This window comes from Choloepus didactylus, chromosome 15, assembly GCF_015220235.1.
Source record: "Choloepus didactylus isolate mChoDid1 chromosome 15, mChoDid1.pri, whole genome shotgun sequence".
NCBI lineage: Eukaryota > Metazoa > Chordata > Mammalia > Pilosa > Megalonychidae > Choloepus > Choloepus didactylus.
In genome coordinates, this window is record NC_051321.1 from 32,729,261 (window position 1) to 32,744,741 (window position 15,481).

Sequence of the window (15,481 nt, forward strand, 5' to 3'; positions counted from 1 at the left end):
TTAATGAGCTACTCCGAGTGGGATCCAGCCACGGAGGCAGCCTACAAAAGGAGGCGATCCGGGCGGCCAGGAGAGGAGCTGCTCAGGTAATTGGTTTATCTATCTGGAAGCAGGGGGAGCAATCTCGGCACAGACAGACTAGCAGTAAAGTCTCTTCCTTAAGGCTATTTCCTTTGTCTTTTCAATTGCTTGCACATCCATGTGAGAGAGGGAGAGAGTGTTAAAGAGAGAGGGAGAGGGAGAAATGTTAATTTGTGAATTAATGGCTTTTCTCAGCGGAATTGTAAATTCAAATGTCACCTCACACGGTGACACCACGGCTGGTCTGCTGAAGAAGCAATGATAAGATCCCCCACCTCCCTCGGTGCCCCTCCCTCCCCAAAGATAGCTGTGGAGTGGAACATGCTACTTTTAATTTGCAATAACAACACAACAGAGGTATGCAGTAATGACTGCCTCCTTCCACCCTCCTCCTGGCTGCCTTCGCCCCCAGTCCAGTTGGCTCCCCCATTTCCTCCCTCCCTACCCCTTGATCTTCTGAAACAACACCTCGCCTCACCCTGGCTGCCCCCCACCCTGCCCCAGCCGGTTCCTGATCACATGGGGGGAGGGGGTGCCTTTGGAATTGACGATGCTGCAACCCTCTCTTCTCCTTCAATAATCAGGGAATTAATGACCCTGAAGTTAAAGTGAGGCTGATACCGAGGCCCTGCCCAGCATTGGGAAAAAGCCTTCATTGTTTTCAAGCAGGAGGCGGGCAGCAGTGAGGGAGATTCATGGATGGAGATTGAATATGCAATTTTCTTTCACCTTGCCAAGAGCTGCCCCTGGGCTGTGCCTGGCCTAAATTTTTCCTTTTACCATCTCTGCCTTATCCGGCCCTCCCACCTCCCTTCCATTCTTTCCAGAAAATTACCTTCAAAATTGATTTCCACTTTTACAAACAAATATAATGGGAACACAGGAAAAAACTTGGGCCGTGATGAATTAGGGCTGTCAGGTACTTCCAGGTCTCCTTTGCTTTTGTTTTACTACCTGATCTGCTTTGTTTTTCCAAAGGCTGGAGAAGGTGCCCCCATCCACAGGGTGCCTGACCCTGCAGGCCACAGGGGCCTCAGCCACAAACCCCATCAGTGGCCCAAGGCGGAAGGGATCCAGGCCTCCAGGCTCTATTAGCTTCTTAGTTTCCCAGTGGAGGCCCGAGCCACCGCCTCGTTTTCTGATCCCTGACCCTTAGAAACCCACTCTCCGAATGGTCTCTAACCGCCACCCCCAGGCTATTTCCCCTGACCCCCACACCATGTTCCCTCTGGCCCCCATACCTCTTAAAGTCCAGACCAGATGCAAACCTCCACCTCCTCTAATGTGGGCAGGATCAGTGTATACCTCGACTAGAGCAAATAAGAGACAGACAGACACTGAGAGATCCTGAAAGACAGGCAGGTAGAAGACCAGGGGTAAGACCCCAGATTGGGAGACCAGGCTCCTCTTCAAAGGGCTGCAAGGGTTCTGAATGGCAAGTGCTACACAACCTGAGGGTGTAAGGGTCCCCAGCCTCAGTTTCCCCAGCTGTGGTCCACAGTCACCCCTGGAGTTAGGTTTGGGACAACCCCATCCATTTGCCAACGGAATGCAGGGTGATGCCTACGGGGCCCTTTGGGCAAATCGCTACACATACACACACACACACACACACACACACACACACACCTGTGCTTCAGGACCGTGGACTCGGACCTGGCTTCAAGCCCTCCACGCTCACTGGCCCCAAGGGACATGTACCTGCGCACACCTGATAATCTCTTCAAGCACATACACCACTCAGAAAACTGTAGTCCTTCCCAACACATGGCATTCCACATCCCCTTTCAGTCAAATATCTCAGAAGGGTAGAAACACACATATTCACACTTGCATAAATAGACTAAAAAATGACATATGGGTCCATAAAACAAACACACATTTTCCAAAGAAAATAAGTAAACTTGCATATGGGAGTTGAAATGTGCAGGATGCCCCCTGTTAAAAAAAAGGAGGTCCTGTATTTACGTACACACATCTAAAGCGCCTGTGGAGGCGAAGAGATGACAGGTGGCCCATCAGGCTAATCACAGAGCAAATGAGTAGGTAGAGCCAGACAGAGGTCCTCCAAATCACACGGCGAGGCTGACGTCTGCTCCCGCCACACTGGCCCCGTCCAGGTTATCTTGTCCCAGCCTTAGCTTCCCTGGGCTGCCCCACTTACCAGGAGCTGCATCAAGGTTAGAGAGCCTGTGCACAAATAAGTTTCTTTCTGACACATCTTCTTTTCCCCTAAAAACATAAACCTGCCAGTTAGGCTTTCACTCCTGTCTTCCAAGAGGAAGTTGCCTCAACGCTTTCAATCCATGATCTAATGGAATCCTCGTGAAGTAAGTGCTATGACCATCTTCATTTTACAAAGGAGAAGACTGAGCTGAGGGAGGGTAGGTGACTTGCTCAAGGTCACACAGCTAGTAAGTCACACTAGGATTCAAACCCAGTGTTGCTTCATGCCAGAGCCCCCTCTCTTCCCCATGGAGCACACCACCCACGGGCTCCAGGGACTGCACACAGCTGGCCACAACCCCTCATCCTCCTTCCTGGCGGGAGCCTTTGCAGCCTTCTCTTGCCTCAGGCCAGGGCTCCTAGCCAGGGCAGGTGATGCTCATTTCTACTGCCTAATCCCCTCCTTTGCTCCTAGTCTAACCTGAGCAATACCCTCGGGGTCCGCTCAGAGAGAAAGTAACCGAGGAAATAAACTGCTTCTTCCAGTTACAGCTCCATCCAAAGCAGAAGGGAGCCATTAAAGACAGTGGCAGGACTCGGCCGTTTGCAGCTGTGCAACCTGCCCTGCCTGCAAAAGCACAACTGCACTGACTTGGCACCACTTGATTGCACAATTCATTGTGCACCTAATTAATGGAATGCAAAATCACAGCCCCCTGCGATCCCACACATCAAAGGATGACAACAACACGCCTTGCTTCACACAGATCAACAGACGCACACCGCATGACTTCATTTGGATTTTTGGACAAGTTATGTAACTGCTCTGGGCTTTGGCAACAACACTGGAGGACAGCAATGCTTTGGGCCCCAGAAGAAGTCAACTGGGTAAAGGCAAAGGACTTTGGTTGAGATAGAGAAGTACCAGAGTCCCTCCCCTATGCCACTGAAGCCAGGGCATGTACCATGCAGGGAATCAGTGTCTACCTGCCCATAAGAAGAGAGGAGCATTTTAGCATGGAGCTGAATGGGGGTTCGGCCCTCGCAGACTGCTGGGCAGCTTGCCTGTTGAATGCTTCATGACATCACTTCCTTTTCTGTCTCCTGGGAGCTCCTGGACCTTTGGGAGGAGGGTCGAAGCTTCTTGACCAGCACATTTCTCAAAGGAAAGTCTGGGGCGGGGGGTGGGTCTCCACGCTTCCAAAGACCAAGGAATGAGAAGGAATCCCAAGCAGACTCACAGTTGCTGTCAGTTTCCTTTTGCCCCAGAGCCTCGGCTGATCGGCCCTTTACTAATACCCTCACAAATATGACTGCCGCAGATTCTGATAACACTGCCCATAGCCGAGTGCCAATGGCGCTCTGGGCATTATCACCATGAACACCAGTCACTGCTGCTGAGATCGGCTCCAATAACACCGGCACACACTGCAGTGATTGTCCTCGCTAATGCCCACCACCGGGACATTGTTAGAGCTGAAGAATAGGCCGAGCTGTACCAGAGGCAGGAGCAGGAGTGGCTTCCTTGAGGACAGAGAAGCTCATGGTGTGCCCTCAGGGCATGGCACTTCTAGGGGGATGCCAAGGTGCTTGGGGCCAAAGGATGGCCAGCTTGGCAGGAGCATCGGGGGTCCTCCTGGAGGGAGAGGTGCCCCTACCCTTCCTCTAAGGTCTGGTCCCCTTGACATGTAGCCCCCTTCCTGCCCCAACACCCCTCAGTCCCCCAGGTCAGTTTCCCATTTTGCCTGCAGTCCTGGCCCGATCGCTGAAGGACACACCTGGGTGTCTGGGCACCCCTGCCTGAGGCTGCCTCCTGCAGCAGCCTGCCAGCCGCTCTGCTACCTTGGCCTGACTGCGGAGTTGGGCTACATCATCTTGACACATAATTATCTCCCCTATTCTTAATCATCTGAGCTGCTCCCTAATGCATACTGGGGCCTGGCTGCTTGGAGGCACCCAGGGTGGGGGAAGGGGGAGGAAAGGCTGTGAAAAGTCTGCCTTCACTCTCTCCTCTGCCTTCTTCTCCTTCCCACCTGGGCCGGATGGATCAGTGGAAGGTCAGGGAGAGGCGGTCTCCCTCATGGGCTCTGGTCTCCACCAGGGAAAGGATGGTTTGGTCTGGCCTGGGGTTGGTCAAGAGGAGGAGGGGATCAAGGCCAGAGATATCGCCCCCCCCCCTTTGAAAAAAAGAAGCAGGACTTCCAATCCTTCTTTCTACGTGGCCAGGCCCAGAAAATGTTAAGCAGTAAGAGAAAACTTAGAGGTCCCCAGAATCTCTCACCTAGAAGACTTCAACCATTTCCTGAGCTGTCTCCCTGCTTCCATCACCATCACATCCCTGGAGGGCGATCTTCCCCAAACCCAGCCCTGCCCAGACACCTTCAGTGGCTACTCCTGCCTTCAGAACAAAACTTAGATGGCACAGTCTTGGCCTGCTGTCCTGTGATCCTAACCCATCTACTCAGCCTTACCTCCTGCCCTTTCATCCCAGCATTTTCTCGCCACAGAACCGTCTGGTCACAAGGCTCCGAATATCAGAAAGAATTTCATGCTACCATTGTCTTTGGACATCCTCCCTGTCTGTGGGTACAGTCCAGCCCCTCCCCAGCTACCATGGCCCACAGCCCAGATGCCATCACAGCACAGAGATCTCAGGGGCCTTTCTGCTCTCTGGGCTCACGTGCTTTCCACGCTCCACTAGACTGTGAGCTCCTTAAGGACAAGAATCATATCTTGATCTGCTTTGGGATCCTATAATGCCAAGCCTTTCTTGCAACTGATGGTCAAGAAATGTTCACTGAATGGAGGTGACTTGAAACAATGTGTGTGATCAGCTGCTCAGAGAGGAGAGTGCTCTGATCAGGGCCAGGGTGGGCCATGGCCTCACGCCAGGGCTTCTCCACCCTCGGCCTCCCTTCATGGCCCATAGGAGCCTAAAGAGCACAGGACGTGCTTGGCCCCAGACTTGGGCCACAGGGGAGAGTAAAGGCCATGACAGAGGGGCTCCTGTGGCCTCCCCCAGCCCCCTGGGCATCTCACACTATGTAAAAATGCAGCATCTGGTGGCTACAGGAGAAACCCTTCTAAATCACCTGGGTGCCAGGGAGGTTGGCTAAGGCCTGAGCATGGGAAGCCCCCAGGGAGAGCTGGGACTTAGAGCCTCTCCCTCAGCCTCCCCTTGCCCATCAGGGGCTGTCGCCAAAACAACCACAATGAAATTTAGTGAGTGGCAAAGGCCGTGGCAGCCAAATGGGTTTGGATATTTTGGAAGAAGGAGAAATAGAGCCAGACAAGCTGTTTCCCTGTGAAACGAGGCCATTAGGGCTTCTGGAAGGAGGCCAGCACCAGGTCGTCACTGTCTTGCCAGTCGGAGGCCTCTCACGCACTCTGTCCCTCCGCCGAAGGCTGAGGCTCTCGCACTCCCTTTCCCCTCTGCCTGGGCCCAGGGAACCTCAGCCATGTTCCTTTGCTCTATTCCTTATCCTCTAAAGCTGCCTTTAGAGGGCATCAAGGGCTTGCCTATGCTTGGGGTGACCATATAATTTATTGTTCAAACAGGACATTTTTGAGAGCAAAAGGAGATGCTGACTGGCCAAGATAACAGAGACAACAGGCATAAATTGGGACAGTCCTGGGCTAATGGGACATATGAAAACCCCCTTTATGCACACCCTTAGAGGATTCTGATCCTGTGCATTTCCTGGGAGAGTCCCTTAAAATCACATACCTGCCTAAACCAGGTGGTTACAGCTTCCCCGGTGGGGACCACGAGAGAGCTGGGACAGGACACAGGCCCTGGACACTGATGTCTCTGCTTGTCTGGGGCCTGCTAGCCCTGTGCCCACCTCATGTGCCAGACGAGAACCAGATGCTCCCCAATGGACCCCTAATGACACTACATTTGTAAAATGCCTTCCCCCAAGCTCACCCCCACACCTGTCAATGGAGGAAAGACCCAGAATCTCATCTCAGTACCCCCTTATTTCCTTTACCCTCCCCTCCTCTCCTTCGTTCCCTACTCCCTTTAATGCCCTGCCCAACACCCTGGCTACACCTTGAGATGTTCCAGGGAAATGAGAGGTAGGGTAAGAGAGAAGCCTGAGAAGTGTCTCCTCCCGTGGAGAAGAATAGAGAGGAGCCCCATGTCCAGCTCCCTGGATGGCTTTAATAGGGGCAATGTCCAGGTGTTACAGAGAAAGGACACTTGGGTCAGTTGGCAAATGACATTGCTCCCCCACCTTCTGATGGGTTGGGATCAGGTAAGGACAAGACAGGTTGGCCTTTCATCCTCAGGTCACAGACCAGCTGTCCCCCATCCTCCAACACCTTCCCAAGGTACAGGGCTCATGCTTCTCACCCTGGCCTCCCACAGGGAGAGGTGGGGTGAGTCCCAGTGGAAGGTGAGGCTGCTGAGGCTGCTGAGCAGATGGCGAAGCTGATGGCCCCACCACAGCCTCTCTCCCTCGCTCCAGGAGCCAGCAGGGCAGTGGGTGTGCCTGGGCTTTGCTACTAAAACTGATCTCACAGCAGAGCAGCTGCAAGGCCGGGCCGAAACCGGAGCTCTCAGTCCAAGGACAAAGCATGCAAAGGGGAAGCCAAACCTCTTCCCTCCTCCCTACCTTCATCACGTTTCCTCTTCTCACCATTGGAGCGAGGAATCCCCAGGATCCCATTGATGGAGTAGGATCCCACTGGATCATTGGAGGCGCTGGAAACAGGAGGGGAGGCCGTGCTGGGAACTGGACGAGAGTAAGGAAAAAACGCCGTCAGGGCTGCAGTTGTGATCACAGGCCACAGCCGAGGGCCGGGGGCAGAGGGGACAACGGAAATAAGGGGTGACGGGGAGCCTGCATATTCCTCTTCTTCTGCTGAGGCTTAAGGGGGAACATGTTGCCATCTATGGTTCAGGCATTTCAATTCTGCCCAGCCCTGGGGTAAATGGTAACCTCTGTAGATCTACAGATTTCATTTGGGCCCTGAACTCATTCCACTGAAGATGAATGAAGCGCAGGCTCAAGAAACACAAAACTGACTTCATCTAGAAAGTGCTTCAGTGGTCCTTGAGAGAGCAGAGCTCCTAGGATGCCTCCTTGCACAGACTGTCCAATTCCTGGGGCTGGGCCAATCCCTCCACACAGAGCCCAGCTCACTGGCTCTCAGGCCCCCGGGCCGAGTCTACCAATCCTGATTTAGAGTCTGTGGCTTTCTGAGGTCTGTCTTTGATTCTCTAGGAGACACAAGAATGGTCCTGAAATCCCACCAGGAGTGCATAGCAACTCTCTCCCAGTTGCTTCTGGTCTTGAAATCACTTGAGAAGTTCCTAATTCCCCCCTTAGGGCACAGACTAGTGAACCCATTCACTCAGCGGTAATCAACTTGGGTACAGCCTGGCCCAACCCTCCTTCCCAGCACACACTGTTCACAGGTCTAGTAAATAACAGCTTCTGCCAGCTCCAGGAGGGCTGGGACCAGCCATTTCTACTTCCTGCTTGTCAAGAAAGAAGGGGACAGTTGCCAGGAGGGGCAGCAGGAAGGTTTAACCACATCCCAGCCCCTCAAACCCAGACCTTCTCTGTGGCTACAATGGTGCCAAGTGCCCCCGGGACCGAGAACCGAGAGAAGACAGAATGTGTGTTTGTGTGTGTGTGTGTGGAGGGGTGTTAGCAGGTGTTTTGTTGGGCCTGGGTCATTCTACGAGAGGCTGTGAGCAGATAAATAAGGATGGAGAGAGGCAGAGGCCAAAGGGTGAATGAGGTAGAAACAGATTGAGAGAGGCAGGCCCAGAGGAAACAGGGTGGGGAGGGAGGGAGAGCGGAAGAGGAACCAGCCCAGAGCCACACACAGGATGAAGAGAGAGCACAGAGGGAAAGGCAGAGAGGAAAGAAGAAGAAAAAAAAAGAAGGGAGGAGAGCAGAGAAGAGAGAAGGATAACTTTTAAAAAAATTTAAAAAGCAAAAAGCTGGAGTGAGAGAAAATATGAAAGAAAGAGGGACAGATAGGGAGATAGAATCAGATAAAAATAAAAGATAAAGGGGGAGGCGGAGGGGAAGAAAAAAGACCTTCTACAAGTAAAGATAGTGATTGATTTAAAGAGAGACCAAGGCAGTGGAGAGGACACAGACTGACCAAGGCAAGGCAGAGGCAAAGTGATGTGGGCAGGTGTAGACAGCCATCCCAGCAGCGCTTCTCTCCTGGAGTTTAGAGAGCAGGGACTGGGAAATGGCTGGGTAGTTCCGGGGGTGGAGCAGCGCTTCCTGGCTTTCCCTGGGCGGGGCCCAGTCTCCCCCCTTCCCTGAGCCCTCTTACCGATGGTGTGGCCAGGGGCAGTCACTCCCGTCCCAGCCCCGTCCGGCGTTGGGTGGAAAGGCTGCTGGACTTTGGTCCGGATGATCCTGCCACAGCATCACAACAGCATCACACATCACGTGCCCTCTCCAGCCCGGCCACCTCCAGCCCAGCTCCTTCCTCATCCAGCTGCTCCCTACGCCCCTGTCCTGTCTGCCACAAGCACGAGGTTTCCCTCCTGTTGGCTTTGCAGACCCAAGCTAGTGTGGCTGGATGCAGAGGCAATCTGCATTCTGATCTGCTGTGTGCAACATCTGAATTGCAGCTTGGGTTTGGTAGCAAGGATCCAGGCAGCAGACTGAGAGGAGCTCAGCATCATCGCCCTTTGTAGGGGGTGGCGGTGGGGGCCGCCCCATGGCTTGCTGCCCACCTTTCTCTCCTCGACCCTATGCATGTCTCCTCCAGGCAACTGAACTTCCTGAGTCTGGAGATCATTTTGGAGTCATGTTTCCTATTGGAACCAAATCACAGTCCTCCCAAGTGGGGGTGGGGTGGTGGGATATCCCCATTCCCTGAGCTAAGGAGAAGTGGCCAGGAAGACCTGGGTCACAGGTGACCCTTTTGTCCCCATGATTCCAGCCCAGCTCATGGTCCCTTTGCCAGCTGTCAAGCCCAAGCAACATCTTGTTTCAGCCCACTTATTGTCCTCAAACAAGTCAAAGTCCTGTCCCCATCCTGCTGATTGGCTCAGTGGCCTCCTTTCCCGCCTGAGGGTTTTACTTGGATCCCATAGTTTATCCACCAGCCTGGCTGAAAGGCTTGGTGCCCTCTCTGGGGATATCCCAGGTCTGGGGACGAGTCTGCTTGTCAGTGACCCGAAAGTCCCAAGGCCCAGGGATCAAAAAAGACTTATTGCTGGGACCAGGACTGAGGAATGCCCCCCTCCTCCCACTGGTCAAATTAGTCCTTGGAAGCGACTTTTCCCACGGTGCTCCCCCTTTCCCCAGAGAGGTGTATAAGCCATGGTCACCTCTGCCAGCCAGGTGTGTGCTCACAGTCCTAGAGGTGCCACTTCCTAGGGTCCTCAGCTCTAAGCAGCTTTTACTGAACATGTGCAGGCAATAATGATGAGCCCCTACATCACAGTGCCGGAAATGAAGTTAGGGAGAGCAGACACGTGCCCTCCCGAAAGCTGAGTCACCATCGGGGGGAGAGGGCAGGCAGTAAGTGCCAAAAGAATTCAGAAGAGGACACAGTCCTTGCGGGCAGGAGAACGGGAAGAAGTCACTGAGAGTTGGAACTTGATGTACATCTTCAAAGCAAAGTAGGAATGAAATTAGAGGCATGCATGAGAATGGAAAGAGCACTGGGCTGCACGTCAGGGGCCCTGAGTCACAGTTTTGACTCTGCCACTAGTCTTGGACTCATCACTCAGCTTCTCTGAGCCTCAGTTTCCTCAACTGTAAAATAAATGGGTTGGATACAGGATCTCTAAGGTCTCTTTCTCTAGTGAAAAAAAGAAAAAAAGATTCTAAAATGAACAAAGAAGCAGAAGGAAGGGAATTATAAACAGATGCTGGAGGAGGGTAGAAGCAAAGATGTGGAAACCAGAATGGGAATGATGTTTTCAGGGGTTAATACCTAGACCACCCAGCTGGAGTAAGAGGAAATGAGGCTGAAAACGTAGATGATGATGATGACAATAGCCATTTTCCATTTACTGAACACCTACTATGTGCCAATAGTATATACAATTTGTAGTATTCACATATACTATTGTTAATTCTCACAACCTCCAAAGTAGATACTATTATCTTCATCTTGGAAATTTGAAAACCAAAACCCACAGAGGTTAAATAGCTTACTGAGCATCACATTACTACTTAGGACAGAGTCAGAATTCAGCCTCCTAAATCTGTGCTGCTTTTTTTCTTTACTTAGTCGCACTTCCCTCAACAGCAAGGAACCAGGTCTAGAGGGTCACAAGCCATGAGTGAGTTCTAAACTAGAGGCGACACGTACAAACTGATCCCAGTAAAGCAATACACAGGCACGAGGAAGTAAGGAGCTGGACTCGAGAAAGAAAAGGAAGACTTTGAAAGACAGTGTGAAGGCAGAATGGCCATGATTTGGGAACTAACTGGAGCCCACATGGCTCTGAGGACCCGATTCTGTGTAACTGGAAGGTAGTATGTAGCACTGGCAGGAACCGAAGTGCGGGAAGGTGGCCCATTTTGCAGGGAAGTGGTGATGTGAGCCTTAGACGTGCAGTGTTTGCCCATGTGCCAGCTGGCACAGCAGATGTGGATTTAGGAGATCGTCAAGGAAAGGGGTGTCCAAAGGGATGAGAAGCCCTAAGAGTGGATACTGGAGGTCTGGCAGGGAGAGCCTGTCCTTGCAGTGCTGTCAGAGAAGAAATTGGTCACACCGGAGACGGGAGAACCGGGAGAGGCCTGCTTCATGTAATAGAGCAGAGAGGAGTGTTCCAAGGAGAACATTATCCACAGTGCCAATGGTGACACAAAGACTGAGGAGAGGTGGGAATAAGAAGAGGCACTGAGTTGGGAACTTCGGAAACCTTGTAGTGGCCTTGGAGAGGGCAGTCTCAGCACAGCGCCTAGAGCAGGAGCCAGATGGGGAGAAATTAGGGAGTAAGTGAGGGTGAGGAAAGGCAGGTAGTAAAAGTAGACTGTTACCTTCAGAAGGACAGGAGAGAAAAACATGGTAGAAGCTGGAGGATGGAACAGGCAGCTGAGAGGAGGGGGTTTTTTTTTAGGGTAGGGAAGACCTGGCTACATTTGTAGGCTTGAGGGGAGGAACCAGCGAAGAGCTATTTACGGACATTGCCCCAGAGAATGTGGATGATTGAGAGGTGGGGGTGGAGTGGAGAGCACAGACGGAGCAATCAGCCAGAGATGGCGTATTTTGAGGTGGCCAAAAACTTCAAAAAGGAAACTTTACAGCTTCTATCTCTCAGCAAAGCAGGAGGTGGGGTCATCTCCCAAGAGTTGGGAGGAAGGTTTGAAGCACGATCACAACTGGAAAGATCCGACTAATAGCTAAGGGCAATAGACTGGTCTACAAAAAAGTCTAGAAAGATGCTGAGCAGCTCAGTGCAGTTGCTCCTAATTCATTGCAGCAAAGCTTCTGGTCTCTCACTGGACACTGTGGGTGGCCCTGGCTTGAGGGCTGATGGGCTCCCCAGGGCTGGGGCTGGGTGAGACAGATAACTGGATGGCCTTGCAGAGTTTCTGTCTTTGTTACCCAGTGCCTCTGACCCCTGGGGCACTGGTGTAGATTGAGCTGAAGCAGCAAGTGACGGAAAATCACTATTTCCTGGCAGCAGCTTGGTAGAGCATGGGAAAGGAGTTGGGCAGGGTGCCTGCTGTGACTCACTAGTGCTTGGTGTCCATCCTTGCCCCTCAGGCAGTGGGCATTTGCTGGTGCCCAGAGCTGATCTCAGGGAACTTACGAACGGGGACCATGGACCCCTGATGATCATCACTGCCCTCCTGCATTCTATGAACAACACAACAACTCATGAGAATTTCACAACGGGTTAGAAGAATGAAGTAAAGAAGTTGCTTTGGAGAACTGCCTGATACTATTTCCTCCTCTTCCTCCTCCTCCTCCTTCTCCAATTCCTTTTCATTCTTGGCCCCATAGCACAGTCATACACATCACGTCCTCCATGGCCCCTGCCAGGTTTGGCCTGGGAGGTCAAGTCCTCAGATACAGATCCTTGAAAGCTGCAGTCGGGAGCACTGGAGGACACATCTCCACTCAGGAGCTGGGAGGTGCTACTTCCTGTTTCCACAGAGACTCTGCTCTGCCACGGCTCCTGCTCTCCACTTCTCTTTCCCTTCCCAGAGATGCTCTTTTCCTCCACCATTTCAGATGAGAGCTCGCCCTCCCTGGGAAACTCCAGGGCTTGGCCTGGGCCCAGCATGGGGACTTCCAGGCATTTAGTCTCCCATACTCACAAGGGCATGAATATAGCAAAGGGAAACAAGGTATGGGCTTTGGGCTGGTCTGCTGGAATCTGAATCCCAGCTCTGCTACTTACTGCCGGTGAAACCCTTGGTGGATTCTTATTCCTCATCTCTAAAATAAGATAATACGACTGTCCACTTCATAGGACTGTTGAGAGGAGTAAATGGGATAATTCATGTAGAGTGATTAGTATCACGCTTGGCTCAGTAAATGCCAGCTATAATAATAACTGCCAGTGGTAGTATGATTCCCATGGATGACCCCTAGGCCTGGCCACTTTCTATTTACAGACTGAGCCACATGCAAGCAGGAGGCTTCCCAGCCCCACATGCCCCGGCCTGTCAATGGTGCGAAGAGCATTGAGACCCTGAGAAGAGCACTGAGAAGTCAGGAGACAGCCACAGTAGGTGCTGTGGTGCATTCATGGCCCTGAATGCATCAAAAAGACTCTCAAGAAGGCAGACTAGGGACCAGACGAGCCACTGTCTGGGGCTGCTGGGAAGGATCCACAGAGGGTACAAGCCACAGCTCCTTCAGGACCCAAGAGAAGTCAGGGGCTTAAGGAAGAGCTTAGAGTAAAAGATGAGGAGGCAGGTGGTAAGGTCACCGCCTCACTGGTTAAATTCCCAGGAGGCCATCAACTCCCACCAAATCAGACATCAAAACAGTCTCATCTGGGCTAAACCTGCCTATAATTGTGCCTAAGAGTCTCCCCCTGAGTGCCTCTTTGTTGCTCAGATGTGGCCCTCTCTCTAGCTAACCCAACTCAGCGGGTGAACTCACTGCCCTCCCCTCTATGTGGGACCTGACTCCCAGGGGAGTGAATCTCCCTGGCAACGTGGGATATGACTCCAGGGGATGAATCTGGACCCGACTTCTTGAGATTGAGAACATCTTCTTGACCAAAAGGGGGATACAAAATGAAACAAAATAAAGTTTCAGTGGCTGAGAGATTCCGCAAGGAGTCAAGAGGTCACTCTGGTGGACATTCTTACACACTATATAGATAACCCTTTTTGGGATTTAATGTATTGGAATAGCTAGAAGTAAATACCTGAAACTATCAAACTCCAACCCAGTAGCCTTGACTCTTGAAGACGACTGTATAGCAACGTAGCTTACAAAGGGTGACCATGTGATTGTGAAAGCCTTGTGGATCACACTCCCTTTATCCAGTAGAAAAATGGGGACAAAAACTAAATGAAAAATAGGGTGGGAGAGGGGGATGATTTGGCTGTTCTTTTTTACTTTTATTTTTTATTCTTATTTTTACTGTTTCTGGTATAAGGAAAATGTTTAAAAAATAGATTGGGGTGATGAATGCATAACTATATGATGGTAATGTGAACAGTTGATTGTACACCAAGGATGACTGTATGATATGTGAATATATCTCAATAAAACTGAATTTTTAAAAAACGCTAAAAAAATTAGTTAATAAAGTGTAAGGATTTCAAAGAAAAAAAAATACAATTTCATCTCATCTGTTCTGAGTTAGAATGAAAGCCATGTCTCCTGTTAACAGTTTGTTAAACTCATGAAGAAACAGAAAAGCCCGCCACCACTTAAGAAAGCACTAGTGCATTTTTCATTTCCTCTTCCTCTTCCTCCTTCTTCTCTCATTCCTTCCTCATTTCATCCTCTGTCCCTCTCCCCTCTCCATCTTACTCCGCCCCTCTCTCTATTGCTCCCTCTTTGTCTGTCTGTCTGTCTCTTTGCACCCTGAAGTCCCACCAGGGCTCTGTGAGTTTATTGATTCCTGGGAGCTGGGGGAAAGCAGGAGGCAGGGCTGGGGTGCAGGCTCCGGGATGGAAATAGAAGGCTATAAATTATTTGTGACAGGAAAGCAATAGTGGCAGAGTGCTGAGCACAAGTCCTGTGTCACTATTAGATTCCTTTTAGCCTGATGACACTGTAAAAAAGGTTAAGTGTCTGCTGGAATCGTACACCTGGGGGGCCGGGGCAGCCTGGGAGCAGAACAAGCCACCGAGAGCAGGTATATCAATTCTCCAGGCCAATAATATTCCTCTCATTGATCGCCACGCAAAGTTCAAAAATCTCATTACAGCCAGGCAGACCGGGAACTTTTTACAAATCAATAGAATGATATAATGTATGTATACTTAGTACAAATGTATCTATTCATCTATCCATCCATCCACAGTCCGCCTCAGGGTTTCCAAGTTAACCTACCCATCATATTATCTTATGTATGATATTATGCTGCATTATATTATATGATAGTAAATGATGTGCAAAAACTCCCTCTGAGGTGGAGATGAGAAGAGGTCCAATTAGCGCTGAGGTGACCTCAGACAGCTCACCTTGGAGGGAGTGAGGCAGTGGCGTTTCCAGGACCAAGCTGGTTGGAATGTCCGGGAACAAGGATTCCTTAGCAGGGGCTCCAGTGATAAAACGACTGTCTGCTGAGTATTTACCACATGTGTGGCAATATTCTAAGAATTCCAAACAAATAGTTCCCTGAATCCTCACAACAACCCATTTTACGGTTAAGGCATTTTATAAGTTTTCTAAGGCCGCCCGTTTAATAAATGGTGAAGCCAGGGATTGAATTCAGGGACTGACCCCACGGCTCACACTCTTAATGGCTAAGCTATTCTGCCGCCAGTGGTGAGACACACAAAAGCCCAGTCTGGATTTTAGCTCCAGTCTCTTGAAGAGTAAAGGGGCTCCCCTGAGCCTCAGTGTTCCCAACTGGAAAATGGGAGTAAATCCTGTCCGGCTGCCCAGAACAAACTTCCCACTCCACTTTGGCATTACTTTCTAGAGGAATGGTGGGCTGGCCTCAGACCTGATCATATCACTGGTTTGCTTAAAGGGTCTTGGAGGCAAGATGTCAAGTATCTACATACGTATGCTGTAAATCAGTGTAAATACTCCAAGGGTAGACTGCCAGTTTAGAGACTTTGCAGAAAATATTTAATCCCTGCTCTTG

General features: G+C 51.0%; 1 protein-coding gene across 8 annotated transcripts in view; it reads right to left on the reverse strand.

Moving 5' to 3' along the window:
- Positions 1-15,481, reverse strand: part of PAX2 (paired box 2) — an 88,142-nt gene that overhangs the window by 37,141 nt on the left and 35,520 nt on the right. For 5 of the 8 annotated variants that reach the window (XM_037804512.1, XM_037804515.1, XM_037804516.1 and 2 more), the window contains exons 3-5: positions 8,554-8,639; positions 6,867-6,986; positions 1,323-1,391 (exon numbers count right to left, since the gene is read on the reverse strand). In XM_037804512.1, the coding sequence (XP_037660440.1) occupies positions 1,323-1,391; positions 6,867-6,986; positions 8,554-8,639 (275 nt within the window). The remainder of the gene's footprint in view (positions 1-1,322; positions 1,392-6,866; positions 6,987-8,553; positions 8,640-15,481) is intronic. The other 3 variants (XM_037804518.1, XM_037804514.1, XM_037804519.1) reach the window with 1 other exon arrangement.